Here is a 16,831-nt window from a genome sequence, read left to right on the forward strand (position 1 = left end):
CTCGAAACAGGATAACTCCAATTAGTGAAAATATTTTGCACTCGAACCAGGATAACTCCAATTAGTGAATACTGTCCATGACAATTTAAGTCTGGACAGAAAAACAATGCTTTTGTTAACTGTCGATCTAGCCTAATTATCGTCCGAAATTCCAGGACAGGGGCTTCAATAAAACGGCGGGAGGTAGTAAAAAAAGAAAATTAACCTCTAATAAATTAAAATTAATAATCTTCTAAAATCCTCTTAATCCTTAATTAAATCTCTTTCTATCTCCATGTCATTTCCATCTTACTTATTTAAAAATTTTAATCAGAAATTCCATAAGTTGAGTAGGCTGGGTACAGAAACTTTAAAATCCTCAATGGGTAAAGGTAGTTAAAAGAACTACAACCCCCCTAACAACAACTTCACACATGGATGGTAAAAAAAAAGAAAATTGAAAAAAAAATTAAGTAGAACAAACAGAAGCAAAACAGGTTTTTCTTGATCTTGTTTTTTTTCGGCAATTTGATTTAAGTTGAAAAAAGTTAGACTTTGACTTTTCTTTTCTTAATCAAATACCACAATATTAGTTTTTGTCGCATTCTTTGTAAAACGTCCGTAATTTAAAAAAAAAATCATGATTTTGACTCGTTGACTCGATTACTCAAACACGTGCTCAAGTCGTGATCCAAATCGTTTTTTTCAACAGAATTTCTCTGGTGACAAAGGGGGTATAAAAGAGGGGGTCTTCGCTACTATTTTATTCAAGACTTACTTAAGAGGACAAACTTTCTTCTTTGAGTAGTTCTTAAACAACTTCTAAGGGGAAGTTTGCCTAGTATCTTGTTTCATCTACTTGTCGTCGGAGTCACAGCATTTTAACTAGACTGTATTTTTGTGAAGAACGAAAAATGAGTTTCGATAATAAAGGATACCAGACTGAAGCCAAGGTTTGTCCCGTTTTTGTGTTTTTTTTAATCATTTCATTTTCTGATTTTATTTTAATCCTTTTAATTAAAATTTTCCATTCACAAATTTTTTGAACCAAATAGATTCAAAGTGGGTGTTTTAAGATGATGGTTAGACCCAGGCTCATGTCCTTTTAGATACAGTGACACACCCCTTTTTCACGTACCCCTCCTACCCTTTTTTACCTACTAGTTCACTATTAATCCATTTTTTCTGATTTTTAATTCACTTTTATAAATTTTTGATTGATTTTACACACCTCTGTCTCACAGACCCGGTGGAAATTTTCCCACAGTGGAGACATGGAAATGTCTATAGAAATTCCAATGGGGGATAAACATCCTATTGTTCCAAGCTAAAAAAAATCATGTGGAATGGATTTAGTATGCAATTTCTTTCCATTGAAATTGCATGCAGATAAAATCAAAATTAATTTTTCAGTGAAGCTGAATTTGTTGGATATCTTTCGCTGGGGACGAAATTTTCGCAAATATTTTTAAGGGGTAGCTGTCCTACCGGGTCTGTGACACGGGGGTGTTATTACAAATACACGCTGCTTTTTTTATTAGAAGATCTAAATTTTTGAAGCCTTCCGATGTTCTTAACTTTTTGAGTTTTAAGCCTAAAAATGTTCTAAAATTGTTCTTATTTTCCCCATTTTTCATATATTTTTGTCCATTTTCTTAAGAAATTTGCTGTTTTAAAGTCCACAAAGCCTTAACTTAAATGATCTTAACTTGTTCTTAACATTTTTGCCATCGAGGCCTTATGTTCTTATATAGTTTTTTCTTATAAACAAACGTGTAGTGTATCTTAAGAGCCATGTTACAAGCACGAAATTTTGTTTGTTTGCTCTAGAAGGGATTTGAGTGTATGTGTTATCTTGTTGGACGAAGGGTAAATAAAATTGACCAATGGGACTCTTACTCAATTCAAGAATATTTTTCATCCTACCATAATTGGCGTCAAGAATAAGGAATTTGCTGATACATAGAAACCTCTGTCAAGCCAAATTTCACCTACGTGAAATAATACAAACCTATTCCATGTGTCAACAAGCTATCATATTGGCGTCAAAAACAAGGAATTTACTGATACCTCTGCTAATACCCACGCAAAAGTAATATAATACAAACATATTCCATGTGTCAAAAACTGTAAACAAAATATTAGATTGTCGGCACTTATTCAACATTGGCGGCTTTTTAGATCAAATTTCTTGGTTCTCAGGAAAAATGCCCTTCAAATGCATTTCACGTGTTATCAAGCCTTTGGATGTTCTTAAACTTTTTCAGTTTTAAGCCTAAAAATGTTCTTAGAATGTTCTTAATTTCACCATTTTGTGAGTATTTTTCTGCAATTTCCTAAGAAATTGCGTGTTTTAGAGCCCATGAAGCCTTAAAATGTTCTTAGCTTGTTCTTAACATTTTGGCCATCGAAGCCTTATTCTTAAATAATTTGTTCTTATAAAAAACGTGTAACCAATGATTTCGCTTTGTTTTTTCACTTATTTTATCCCTTTATCAAGTGTTAAGAGAAAACAAAGCAACGCTTTTATGCGCTGACAGAGTATCGAATCAGAAAAAAAATTGTCACCCTGTCTCAATTTGTAATATTAGAATCGTGAAACCCAAAAAAAGAAACCCAACAGTATTTTGATAAGTGTCACTATTCAGTGACAGCCCATTTTGTGAGAAAGTATTTTTTTGTATTCGTTCCCACGCTCCCAGATGAGTAAAATATTGACAGAGAAAAAATATTTTATCAAAATTACAGATAGAGAATGTATAGACAAATTTGAAAAAAAATAACCGTCGATTTTTTCACGTTCGATAATAATTAGTAATCGTGAAAGCTTTAAAAGTTCGTCTCAAAAGTCTTAAAAGTTTCTAGGGCGACATTCAAATTTCAAATAATTTTCTGATAATCTGTATACTTGAGTATAGCGCTAAAGCTGTAACTTTCATCAATTTTTTCATTGGTTCTTGTCTTTATCGGTAAAATCACAGAGCGGCGTTTAATAATCTAGCTCTTTGTGATGAAGGGTTACAGACTGCAATTTATTTCCGTGAGTCAGTAAAGCAACAATCTGGACAACAATTTTCTAGACACTGTTTGAAGAATTCATGATATTCATGACGTAATGCTTTCTACGGGAAGACACCGTTTTTTTGCCAGTAGTGGCAAATCTTATACAACTTTTGTCTAGTTTAAATTTGCCACTACTGGCTAGATCGCGGTATTTCGTAGAAAAAACATTACGTCATGAATATCATGAATTACTCATTGATAAAAAATTCCTTATTCCTAAGTTTAATATTTCCGAGAAATATTTGGTAAAAATAAATTTTACTAATACCAATACTAGTGTCAAACGTTTGAATGCCAAGTATGCTTATCCAAGATACTGACGTGTGCATAAAAAGGTATTGGGAATAAGTATTTATCAATCCTACAAGAAATGTTCCGCAGACTATACTGCGCACAGATGGAAATCTTTTTGACAAGAAAAGAATGACTTTCAAATTAGAAAAACCTCTTTTTTACAAATTTTTGGGATATTTTGCTCTCGTTTTTTCAAACATGGATGTTAATTCGATAACTTAATTACACGTTCTATTTTTATTTGAATATCTAAAAATTTTGAAGCCTTCAGATGTTCAACTTTTTCAAGTTTCAAGCCTAAAAATGTTCCTAACATGTTCTTATTTTTGCCATTTTGTGGGTATTTTTGTCTATTTTCCTAAGAAATTGGTTGTTTTAGAGTCTTCAAAGTCTTAACATTTTTGGCCATCGAAGCCTTTATGTTCTTATATAGTTTGTTCTTATAAAAACGTGTAATTACTGTGTTCTCACCAACACAAAAGAGAAGGGGTTATAATGATAGAATCAACGCCCACACTTTGAAACTTTGAAACCTTGAAACTTCAAATTGTCAAAAAAATTACATGACGTTTCTCACACATGTCTCATAAAGGGTTCCCATTTAAAAATAATCAAAATCTTGATAACGAAATTAGCTTATCTCGACATGACAAATTTTTAGCTTTTTGTTCGAGATCGGGTTGTCCTTTCTATGATCATAAATGCAACGTTAAACTGCGCTGAAAGTCAAAATTTATTTAATACACGTTTTTTATAAGAAGATCCAAAAATTTTGAAGCCTTCGGATGTTCTTAACTTTTTGAGTATAAGTCAAAAGATTTTCTTAACATGTCCTTATTTAAACCATTTTGTGAATATTTTTGACCATTTTCCAAAGAAATAGCCCATAAAGCCTTGAAATGTGGAGTTTCAAATGGCGACCAGGACCAGCGACCAGATAAATTTGGGTTATCGAGTTTTTTCCCTTACTCTAACGTAGAGTGTCTCTCCTTATCATTTGAATATATCATATTTAAGAGTAAACTCACCCCTGTCTCATCTATTTAGAGCGCCAAATGTTTAAAACGACCATTTCGACGCTCTTGGAGCTTGATTATGGTGTCAATTTCTATTCTTTTGTATTATCAGCATCAAAATAATTAGTGGCACAAAATTTTTTGAAATTGGTTTGAGAAGCTTTGTATTTCACCATCAGATTGTTATTCCTGTCGAAATTAGTCATTTTGTCAGCATAAAGACAACAGAATAATTGATTAGATTCATATCTTATTCATACTAAAGGTATCTCATTCAGCATAATTAAAATATTCGGTGTGACAAAGTTTACAGACATCATACTTGATGACCCTCTCAATATTTTTGTCAAATAGTGTCACTTTGTCAAGAAAATGCTTACTTGAAAGACTGAATGACTGCTCACTTCAAAGGTCACTTTTTAGTATTCTGAGGACTTGATTTGGACATTCTTTACGGTGGAGAGAGCAGATAAACTCGATAACCCAAATTTATCTGGTCGCCAGTCGTGGTCGTTGGTCGTGTTCACCATTTCTGGTCGATGTTAAGAAACTCCCCTTGAAATGTTCTTAATTTGGCCAACGAAGCCTTATGTTCTTATATAGTTTGTTCTTATAAAAAAACGTGTACTCAGAAAATTACGGTTATAGGCTTGACTGCTGGGTAAAAACTTTTCTTTTGTTACTTATAAAAGGGATTTCTTTAGATTAAAAGCCTTATCTGTAACATTTATTAAATTAATTCATTTTTGACTTATAGCTGTCTGTTAGCGAATTTCATATGGTATATCTGGCGAAAATAAAAAAATGTAGTGTTTCCGGAATGTGGGTAAGGGATAAAAGCTCACATGCGGCCGGGCGAAAAAGATTTTTTAACTGAAGATCATTGAAATGGAACTTTAAAGATAACTTTTATGTTCAAAGAGTATATGAAGTAAGCCCTGAATAATAATGTATCAACTACTAACGAACAAAACTTGATTTGCGACGGGGAATATCTAACCAAACAACGTTTGATAGCTTGAACAGTCTTGAAATTGATTTTCTTTATGGTGAACCATATAGATGAATCCATAGTCTGCGGCCGGGTCAGAAAATTCTTTTTTTTTACCCGGCCGGTTTCCGGAAACACTACATTTTTTTATTTTCGCCTCTTATCGAATTTTTTACGATTTCCATTGCATTTAACAAATAGTCCAAACTTAGATTCTTATGTAATACCGATTTTCTTTGATGTTTTTAAGAGTGAATGCAAAATATTTTAAGTACTCTTTGACGAGTACAGTTAACCAAAGGTTTAAGTGTCTTAGACTAGAAGACTCGCTAAATGACGCTGAAAATATAAGAAAATACCGGTGTTACTCAGGAACACATTTGAGTATCTAAAAAAGACCTTTCAATATATGACTGCCCTTTCTTTATACTTACTGCTCCCTTAAATAATATTGAAAAATTATTTTTCGAAGTCTTGACTGACTGAAAAATAAATTCCAGAGCAATACATGTGGATTATAACTAAATCTACCAGTCCTGTACGTGAGCGAAGGCAGTAGGGAACAGTGGTCTTCAGTGGTTGGCGTTCTTGGTGGTCGCATGAAGAGTGGTTGGTGTTCTTGGCTTTTGGGAGGATTTGGGTCTGAAATCCACACAAGACGACGATTAAAGCACCGTGTTAATCTCTCTAACTCTTCTTCTAAAAACCTTAATCAACATATTTCTATTATGATGAAGAATTAAAAGGGCTTGCTTTATAACCGGCTGGGATTTTGTAGTTTGGTCAGAAAACTAATTTTAGGTCTCTAGAGTCGTATCCTGTGACGTCCGACGTCACAAGACCAACTAAATCGTTGATTTGGTTTTGACTCTCAGCTGAATTCATCAAATAACAATATCATTAAAGTATTACTCTTTTTTATCAAAAGGTTGAAGAGGGCAAAACTCAAGATGAGAAAGAAACCGATCCCTTCGCAGCAGTTGAAGATTTTCAACCTGTTGGACCACCATGGAACGGTAAGAGGGCCTGGAATTTAACACAATTTAACCCTAAACTCTTACCTAGTCCCTTAGTCCTTAGCAATTTTTTATTCCTAAAAAAGTAAAATTAGAAAATAGTACAAGTACTCAATAACACGATTGTCGAAAACTCTTTTTTTCAAATATCCGCTAAGGCTTTTTATAATTCAAAATCCTCAAATATTTGAAAACAATGACTTCTTGGCTGAGAAAGAGATAACTTAGTTGACTGTAGTTGACATTTATGTATCTTTTTGTATCACAGAACTTGATGGCGCTGGCAAATTCAAACGTGTCGCAATCACTTTCATCAAAATAACCCTACTTCTCGGCCTTCTCTATATGTTCATCTGCTCTTTATCATTCTTGAGCTCAGCTTTCAGGCTACTTGGTGGAAAAACTGCAGGTTTGTTGAATATCTTTTAGTCTATATTCTAAACTTATATTCTAAACTTAAAATTATAGATAAATTGCCTTGTTGAGCCTTACATCATTTTGAAAAAGCTTTTCCAAGGATGTTTGCTTGGAGGAAGGCTAATGACCTTGATGGTTGAGACAGAATCAAATCTTACAGTGATACACCCCTTCTCACAGACCCACTCGGAACCCTTCCCACTGAAAAATTGGCCAAAATATCATCATCCCCAGTGGAAAATTATAATCGAATTCTTTCCCCAACTGGAAATAATCAAATGATAAAATCCCCACTGCAAAATATTGTGCTATTTTTCCATCCCACTAAATCTTTTGACTAGAAGAAATAGGAATTCAAATCCCCAGCCAATAGAAACATGAGACTATCATTCACCATAGAGTTTTGGTCCGTTATTACCCCCTGCTGGCTGTAAAATCCCACCGGGTCTATGAGACTTGAGAGTACTCCAAAAGGCAAAATGCAAAATCAAAAGGCGAGGAGTATTCCTTTTTCATTTCTTTAAGAAACCCATACTCAGTTGTCAAAGTAGATATATTTTCTATGGATATACACCATTGAGTTTCAAGCCCGAAGGGCTAGAGGTCAATCTCTAACCTTTCTCAGGCAAGAAAAATTGAAGCCTTAAAATATGCGCCGTATTTTTGATGACGGATTGAATCTAGCAATTCCTTTGTTTTCGAGTGATATATTTTTCAAAATGAAGCGGTAAATTTTAGTTTCAATCTGTCATTTGTGTAAAAACCAGGCGGGTCGCTCAAGGCCGCGCAACTTTGGTAGGATTTGTTGGCTTCAAATCCTACCAAGGAGATTGACCTCTAGCCCTTCGGGCTTGAAACTCATGGATATACACAATATACCCTTTGTATGATGACTATAATTCTTAATGTCATTACCAAAAATTTACACCAAATAATTGTGTAAGTGATGAATTAATGATTTAATTCTATTTAGGTGATGCGTTCACATCCGAATCTATCGTCAACAACCCAGTGGCCGGTCTCATGATTGGTGTCTTAGCAACCGTCCTTTTGCAAAGTTCCTCAACCACGACCTCTATTATTGTTGCCATGGTTGCTTCTGGAAGTAAGTTTGATATTTAATTTTTTTTCGATATTCACTGAAGTTCAACCATTATACCTGCAAAGTCTCGGGGGAGAATTTTTAGAAAAGTAGTTGTGATAATATAGTGAGATCATAGCGAGATGCCTATGAAATATTCATAAATTTAATGATCACTAGGATGAAAAATGTCTTCTGTTTAATTTATTGGTGACTTCAGGAATTTACTCGTGATTTCCTAAGATTTAAGCTTCATTATAAACAAGAATAGAAATGACGTTTAATTTTAAGGGCGTTTGTTTCGATCTAATGGGTTTTATTTTGTTTTGAGTTTAATATTGTACGTAAACTTTAAAGATCAGATTTTCCTGGCGATTCTAATCCTTTCCGATCATACTCTTCGCTTTTCAGTTCTGACAGTGCAAACTGCTATTCCCATGACAATGGGTGCAAACATTGGAACGTCTGTCACCAACACCATTGTTGCTATCGGACAAATCTCGGACAAGAATCAATTTCGAAGAGCTTTTGCTGGTGCCACAGTTCACGATATGTTTAATTTGCTTTGTGTGGTGATTTTGTTGCCTTTGGAAGTTATTACAGGTATGTAGTAGAGAAATTAAGGCTATTCCTTCTTACTGACATAGGAAGGAGGCACAGCTCCATGCTGCAATCAAGGTCATAATATTTGAGAAAAAAGGGAAATCCACCGGGAAGTTTTTGAACCACAATCGATTTGTAAGTGCTCTAAAGTAGGTTGGAAGGGTAGAGTTTTAACTCTGAGTTTTAACATGAGACTTAAGACTTAGGACCTTAGGATCTGAGGATCCAAAAGTTCAAAAATAGTCCAATAAGACTCAGAATATAGCCTGGAAGTCTGCCAACCCCTCCCAAATTGAAATATTCGATTAAATTAAAAAGATAGCCAAAACTCGACTTTCTCGCCAGAACTTTAAATCTTGAAAAACGTTAAAATAACCAAAATTCTCAATATTTTATGACCTTGATTGTGACATGGCAGAATAAACAAAGGATTTTATCTGAAAATACAAAGTTGAAACTTCTTGAGATATTCTCAAGGTACCCTTACCATGACTGGCATGCGCTCTTAAAATTGTGACATCATTTGTACTTTTCATTTTTCAACTTTCTTGACATTCCCAGTGTACTTTACCATTTGAGTGGCATTTTATTTAAATTCTGATATAATTTACAGTATCTAATTTCTTAACTTTTTTGTCATTCCCAGGGTACCTTTACCATCTATCAAAAGCCATTGTTGATACCATGGAACGTCCTGAGAACGGAGAAGAATACAAGAAAGAATTATTAAAGAAAATAACAAAACCTTTCACCAATGTCATCATTCAATTGGATAAGAAAGTGATCCAGAAGATCGCAGAAGGAGATGAATCAGCCATGGATAAAAGTTTGTTGAAAGTCTGGTGTGACAAAGGTAAGCTGTTCAAAGATTGCAGTTGTAATTATGAACAACCTTGAAGATTTCCTGGCAGAATTTCACTAAAACTTTACAAAATTCAATAGTCACAGGTTTCCCCAGTATCTAAAAGAATAAATATCTTCAATTGTATCGTCAACATTTTTCTAAAGATTCGAATTATTGAGGGTACATGTTTTTTTTTATAAGCATTGCACTTATAAGCATATCTAGGCTCAGATATGGGGAAAAATTAAGAATATGACAAGCATTACTTGAGCCTACGAAAAAAAAATTTTTCCTAATTTTGGCTTTTTTTGGCTGGAATTTTACGGATTTTCAGTATCTCCCTAAATTTATGCTTTAGATTTAAGCATCCCCTCAAGCATTTTTCAGCCTTATTAAGCTTTCGACCTAAGCATCTCTGAGCCTGTTTTCGGATTTTTGTATGCTTATAAAAAAAAAACATGTATCTAACTTCACTTTTCAACTGAATGGGCCAATGGTTTCGTTCGATGAATGACAGAAGAATTTGAATTCTACAACCTCGAATTAGATAGTAAACTGTATCAACTGTAGGTAGTGGTAGCAATTTCCATTCCATCTTCTTTTAGGAACCACCGTTACGACTCTAAAGAATGTCACAGACAGTTTGGGAAACGTTACTTTAAAGAACGTCACTGAAAAAATCTACCATGAAAAATGTTCATATCTCTTCGCGGACACTGGAATGTCCGATACGGCCATTGGTGCCCTTATGCTGGTCATCAGTCTGTTGATTCTCTGCATCTGTCTTGTCTTCATTGTCAAGACTTTACATTCACTCCTCAAAGGACAAATTGCTGTCGTGATCAGGAAAACCTTTAATTCAGAATTCCCAAAACCATTCGGATTCTTGACGGGATACGTTGCTATCTTGGTCGGTGCTGGATTAACAATCCTGGTTCAATCAAGCTCCATCTTTACATCAGCTTTAACTCCACTTGTTGGTATGGGAATCGTTTCCTTAGACCGTATCTACCCGTTGACTCTTGGATCCAACATCGGAACAACCGGCACTGGAATTTTGGCAGCTCTGGCATCATCATCAGATAAATTCCACTTAGCTTTACAAATTGCTTTGTGTCATTTATTCTTCAACATTTCTGGAATCATCATTTGGTATCCGATCCCTGCCATGAGACGTGTTCCGATTCGTGCCGCTCGTTTCCTTGGTAACACGACGGCTGAATACCGTTGGTTCGCTTTGCTGTATCTCGTTGTTGTCTTTTTCCTACTTCCAGCTTTCATCTTTGCCTTATCACTGGCTGGAATTGCAGTTTTTTTCGGTATCCTCGGCCCGGTTGTTGCTTTCATCATTTTTATCATTATCGTGAATGTCCTTCAAGAAAAGAAGCCCGAAGTCCTCCCCAATGCACTTAAAGACTGGGAACGTGTTCCAAAACCATTACGCTCTTTGGAGCCGTACGACCGTGTCTTCTCAAAAGTCTACAAAAAGATGGACCGCAATCGAACAAAATCAGAAACGGTGCCCATGCAAGAAAAAATATGATCTGGCTACCAGGTAAGATAAATTGTGGTAAGATCAATTATCAACTTGCTAAATTATTATATTTTGCAAATGAATGAAAGAGCTCTTCTTTGAAAGCCTCTCAAACAGGTATAGTTGAACCTCGTGTTTCGTTTTAGTGGGTTTTACAGCTCCCTTAGCCTTTTGAACAACAACTGTTTGGGCTGCAAGGTTAGAGCTACCACTTTTTTCAAACATCATAATTGCCATTTAGTTCAAGAAAGATTAGCAAAATTGGGCATCCTCGTTTTTTGTGAATTTTCTATGCTAACTGATACCCCCAGATAATGTTCTCTGATGTACATCAGTCTAACATAAAGCCTAAGGGACGAGGCTGCAATATCATTACAATATCTTTTCTTTTGTCTGTACTATCAAACAGTATCCAATTTTAGCTAGTCTTAAACTTTCTGAGGAAATAAGACACCACGACTGCTCCAAGGATTTTTAGTTCAAACCCTTTATACACTACTAGTCCCCATTATTTGTTAAGGTATATATTGTAGTATGTAAGCTATCAAAAACTTATTTAAAATATTTTGTAAGTGAAATTTTAATCTGAAATTTCCTAACTCGAGTCATAATTTTTGAAAAATGATTGCTTCAAAATATTGAGCTGAATTTGTCAAGTAACTTGAAATTTTGCAAGACCAAAATAAATTTTTTTGTATAATACATTCTGTTTATAAATAGGATTTATAACTCTTTACTTATTATAAAATTTTATTTTTGAAAAAGCTAGAAAAATTAGATGACTTGCATCAGCCGTTGATCTGTTACAAAATTCATCCATTTTTAAGTGTACACTCTTTCTTATGGGAAAACCACTCTCATGGAAATTAGTCTGATGATACTGGTATGGTTTCTACACAGTAACAAATACAGAGGGCACACTCGAGTTGAATGGACTTTTAATGAGTAGCTTTTCATTTCAAAATAAGAGATCTTTCACGTTTCATACCATCGTTTTTTATAAGTTTCCCATTTCCGCACAAGTATTCTTGTCACTTTTCCGAAATCTTTCCGCTATTTTTCCTGGGATAACCGGCATGAGATTGGAAAGAATTCGTTTCTAAAGGTACTGAAAATCTTGTGTTTACTACCGAAACTGTCTAACTTTCCGAAGCTTATTTTTTGTCTTTTTCCGACAGAAAAGTGTCACCTTAGTGTGGAAACGGGAAACTTATTAAAAACGACGGCATCATATTATGCGTAGATAATGCGGAACGAACTTTGTATTAGGTCCACATTTATACCGTAAACCATACGGTTTAAAATACTGATGTTAATTTTGTTAATATTTTTATATTTTATTGGTATTAAAAACTTGTTTATATCTATCCAAAGTATAGGGTGAAAATTTTCTATAAGTTTTGTAAAAAAAAAAAATAGTTTAGGAAAAAATAACTGAAAAAAGATAATAAATACAACAAAATTAGATAAAAATGTCATGTTATTTCATTACCCCGCGTAAATGATTCTCTCCTAGCCTTAGTATCTAGACTATTTTTGAGTGGAGCTGAAACCGTAGGGTATAGTACTCGGTACTTTAATAAATCATTAAAAACCCCGGAAAATCCTGATGAGCAGGTGGGCTCGGATTGACCAATAATCATTTGCATCCTCAGATTTTTGAATGTAGCCGATCTAGATTAACCCCGCTGGACTCAAAACGACTGGTCATACGTACGGCCCTAAGCATCTTTTTCCAAGCTTTCCAAAGTGCGCTGTAAGGGGTCGAAATTAGCAAAAATGAGAAAATTTACTTTCTCAGGGTGTAAGATTTTGAAAATCTGACCATATTCTACCTCAAAATGGTCAAAAACTTTCAAGAAAATGTACTGCAAGGGTCGATTCTTGACAGAGTTACTCAAATTTGGCTAAATTTCATTTGCACTGTAAGAGTCCGATTTCAAAGGCCTGATTTTGGGCCGCACTTAAGGTCGTCTTTGAATCGAGTGCCACCTCACCCACCGGGAGGTCAACCCACCGAGTCATAATCAAAATACAAAAAAACTGGACTGTTTATGACGTTTATCGTTTGGATATCCAGGCTATATAGAAATTGTCATTACTGAGTGTGAATTCCAAACCCTTGTTTGTTTTCAGCCTTTTTTGCTGATATATTCTGGGTTTGAAAATGACTTCACATTCAAATCAGCTAGCGGGTGGGCCACTTGAAACAAAGTTTAGCAACTGAACTGCAACTGGCTTATGTTTCCGGCCTTTAGAATTTTCTCTTTTAAATAACCGGCCCGGCGAATGGAGACCGATTTTCTTTGCGTATTATCCCACTTACTCCATGTTAAAACCTCTTTTCAAAAAGCTCTAAATTTTTCTTATCCAATTTTCATCAAACTTCTTAGGCTAAACCACAAGTTAAGTATAAGACAAAATTGTTTGGGTGTATATCTAACCTTAAACTGTGTATTGGTCATAATTCAACGAGTAGTTGGGTTCTAAGCTCAAGTCCAAAGTGTAAACGTAAAGACGCGAACCTTCCTTGAATGAAAAAAGGACCTAGGGCGGGCAAACTAAAAATAGGTCGCCGAGTGCGTTGATTTGCTCTCAAGTTGAAAGTATGGGCCATCTTATCGATATAATTCTGTTGAGCTAGCTATCTGAACATAGCTTCGGCTCGGATAAGATCCTAGGCCTTACAAAACTGACAATTCTGATGTGGAATTAACTTTCATATGAACTTGCAAATAGATGAATTACTATAAAATTAACTTCAGTGCTGGTATTCTAAAACGACAGATAAATAACATGCTCGAAACCCTTGGTAGTGTGGTCGTTGTTTATATTTTACTAAAGATTTGGCAAAAAGTATAACCATCAAGTATATTCAATTATGTTGTGGTCCGATAGCACAGTTAGCAAAGGCGCTGTTCCTCGAATCCGAGGGGGGGAATTTACTCCTGGGTTCAAATCCCAGCCAATGCCGCTCTTTAAAACATACTTGGTTTACGACAGTGCGGATATTGGATTAAATTTAGTGCGCATGTCAATGTGCATTGGGCATTTCCCTTGTAACACTAAGTCAAAACCACAAGTAGTTAATACCTCCAATGATATAGGTATAATAAAATGCGGTGGGTTGGTCGGTCGGGGTGGAGGTGTCCTATAATGACTCAATAATATATCCAAGTCACTTAAAGAATTGAAGTTTCTCAGTCGGTTTTCATTAAAAGAGAAAGATTTTTGTTGAAGTTTCTTTTATTTTCATTGAATTTTCAATATTTTCAGGGTGTCATGAAAAAGAGTGTCCGGGACATAGCGCATCCCTGCCCCTGAGGTTTAAAAAGAGGACGCACGACCACGCCCTATTTTCAGAGCCCCTGAGGTGGGTTTCGAGCAAGGTACTTTTGATACACCTGTCGTCAGCGGTACTGATTGTGCACGCATAATCAAGCAACTATGCTGAGAGCAATGGTTATCGCAGGTACACATGCTACGAGCGAACAAGTTCACATTACGAAACGGGATGCCATATCATCTCCAGGAACCGGCTGTCGCATGTTAAACCAAGGAATTAACCATGGTTAGGTGCTTACAGACTGGTATGGACTGCAGCGCGAAAACCTCTACTTTCCTGAACCGGGTCCCGTTGGGTAATTTTGCGACAACATATTCATAGTTTCTTTATCAGACCAATTCAACACGCAATAAAATCACTTGTGGTCACGACTTATTTGGTGCGTAAAAAATTACTAGCGTCTATTATTAGAATGTGAGTCATATCATATCTGCGGTATACTTTCACTGTATTGAATTAAAATAAAGTACGAAGTTATTTTTCTTCACAGCTTATGTAAATTTCAGTTAATCTGGTGTAAAGCTCATTGATAAATACCCCCATGATTATAATCACTTGTGGTACTCTCGGGAAAAGAAAGTTATTGTCTTATATCAGGGTCTGATATAAAAGAAATTCCAAACTCAAGCTCTATCATATTTGAGTATTTGGATGAATATCTGGAAGGGGGGGGTATGGTTGGCTCGGAAGTTACTCGGAACGGAAAGGGAAGAATGGAGGAATGAAATAGTAAAGGAATGTGTCACTATATATTGTCTCCTTCTCAAGCTTAAAAAACCTGTAAGGGTAATCTCCGAGAAGATTCTAATAGTCAACGCATTGCACGTATTAATTTGTCTAAAGGCCTTGGATGTGTTAGAGAATCTGCCCATTTTGACGGACCGGACCTTTTTTATTCAGATTCGGGATGTATATCTGGGAGGTTCCAATTTTCGCTGAAATTTGGCTAATGATAGGGTACCTTTTTCAAAACTTAAACTGCACAGGCTTCCACGTGTGTGCGAGTGATAAGGGAAACATTATTTTAACAATTTAAAATTTTTCAAAAGATGAAAATTTATCAGCTAAGAATTTGTGTTTAGTAAAATTAATCAACCCTCTAAAAGAGGTTGAAATTTACTACATTGAAAACTTTGTCTATATCTAGGGTCGCCTCGTAAACCTAGTCCTAAATGCAAGTATTTTCATGAGCAAGTGTAGGATCCTATTGATCATATATTCCTCTTAAAACACCCCCTTCTCGCAGACCCACTGGGAACCCTTCCCACTGGAAAATTGGCCAAAATATATACCCCAGTGGAAAATTGTATTCCAATTTTTGCCCCTGCTGTCAGATAAGGAAATCCTCACTGCAAAATATTGTGCAATTTCTTTCATCCCCACTGAACTATCTAAACTTTAAAACAATGGATTTCAAATCCCAAGCCATAAAAAATATGGGAATACCAATCCCCATCGAGTTTCAATCCATTATTTTTACCCCCCTGACTGAAAAAATCCTACTGGGTCTATGAATGGAGGAGGTGTCTCAAACAATAGTCATAGTTTTGATACCCGATTCCCAAACTCTTTATGCTTAAAAGAAACACATTGCTTTTCAAATAGGATAATTTTTTATCAAAGTTTGAAGTGTGGGTGTGGGTGGGTGACGGTTTCGGTAACGATTAAAATAATATGGGTATAAGAACACGTGGAACTTCCTCGAACCTTTCCCACATAAGATATGTCTATTTCATCCAAATTCAGGATAGATTTTCAAAAAAGGAATTTAACCAGTAATATAATAACAGTGTTTGGTTGTCAGGAAACGGAAAATCTTTTAAAAAATTTCCAGGATTCCCCGAACGTTGCTACTCATAACATTGTACCAATAATTTTAAAATCATTAAAATTATTCGAGAAGCTTCTAATTTGGCAGAAATTCAAGAAAAAGCAATAAAGTTTTCAATCGATCAATATTTAATAATTATTTTTTTCAATATGAAGTTTGTAGTATAATATAATTTAGATTTTTAAGTAATCATGGAAAAAAATAATGTCAAAAAATGTTATGTTATTGTCATGTTTGTATTTACAAATCATATAATTTTATCAAAAGTATTTATATATCCTTTAAAAAAATATTTAAAAAATGTTCATTTAACTTATGTATTGACTTCCTCCACCCATCGACTGCAGACTCAATAGCAGTAAAGGAATAGACGATATCGGCTTTCCGAATTCTCCCCGAATGATTACCCATGATGCATTGCGCAAAAAATTCACGGTAAGTCAATATCGTCCGTGAAAAGAAAGCCAATATCGTCTATTGCACTAGAAAAAATGAAAATAATTAGCCGTGAATTTTACACAAAAAAGTATTTTTACCGGGAATTATTAAAGAATGCAACTCTTCACCCTTAATAGACCTTATCGGAGTTTTAGATTTTTCTAAAAAAGCGATGCATTGTGGGATTGTTTCGAGTGTGTTACAATAGAAATCTCTTAGGAACTCCTCGAGGGAATTCTATTGTAATACACTCGAAACAATCCCACAATGCATCACTTTTTTAGAAAAATCAAAAACTCTGATAAGGTCTATTTGAGCGAAAGGTGATTTTACCATGAGTGAAAAGAAACTGATCATATTCAAAAGTACAAAAAAAGG

General features: G+C 35.0%; 1 protein-coding gene across 4 annotated transcripts in view; it reads left to right on the plus strand.

Moving 5' to 3' along the window:
* The window catches only part of LOC136818581 (sodium-dependent phosphate transport protein 2B-like), a 30,360-nt gene extending 18,163 nt beyond the window's left edge, over positions 1-12,197 (plus strand). For 3 of the 4 annotated variants that reach the window (XM_067074911.1, XM_067074909.1, XM_067074910.1), the window contains exons 2-7: positions 6,272-6,359; positions 6,628-6,768; positions 7,750-7,881; positions 8,269-8,460; positions 9,107-9,313; positions 9,910-12,197. In XM_067074911.1, coding sequence (XP_066931012.1) covers positions 6,272-6,359; positions 6,628-6,768; positions 7,750-7,881; positions 8,269-8,460; positions 9,107-9,313; positions 9,910-10,847 — 1,698 coding nt within the window. In that variant the 3' untranslated portion in view covers positions 10,848-12,197. Of the gene's footprint in view, positions 1-709; positions 933-6,271; positions 6,360-6,627; positions 6,769-7,749; positions 7,882-8,268; positions 8,461-9,106; positions 9,314-9,909 lie in introns of those variants that run through there. The other variant, XM_067074912.1, reaches the window with a different exon arrangement.
* Positions 12,198-16,831: the final 4,634 nt, after the last annotated feature.

The sequence above is a fragment of the Clytia hemisphaerica genome, unplaced genomic scaffold (assembly GCF_902728285.1).
Source record: "Clytia hemisphaerica strain Z4C2 unplaced genomic scaffold, Clytia hemisphaerica genome assembly, whole genome shotgun sequence".
NCBI lineage: Eukaryota > Metazoa > Cnidaria > Hydrozoa > Leptothecata > Clytiidae > Clytia > Clytia hemisphaerica.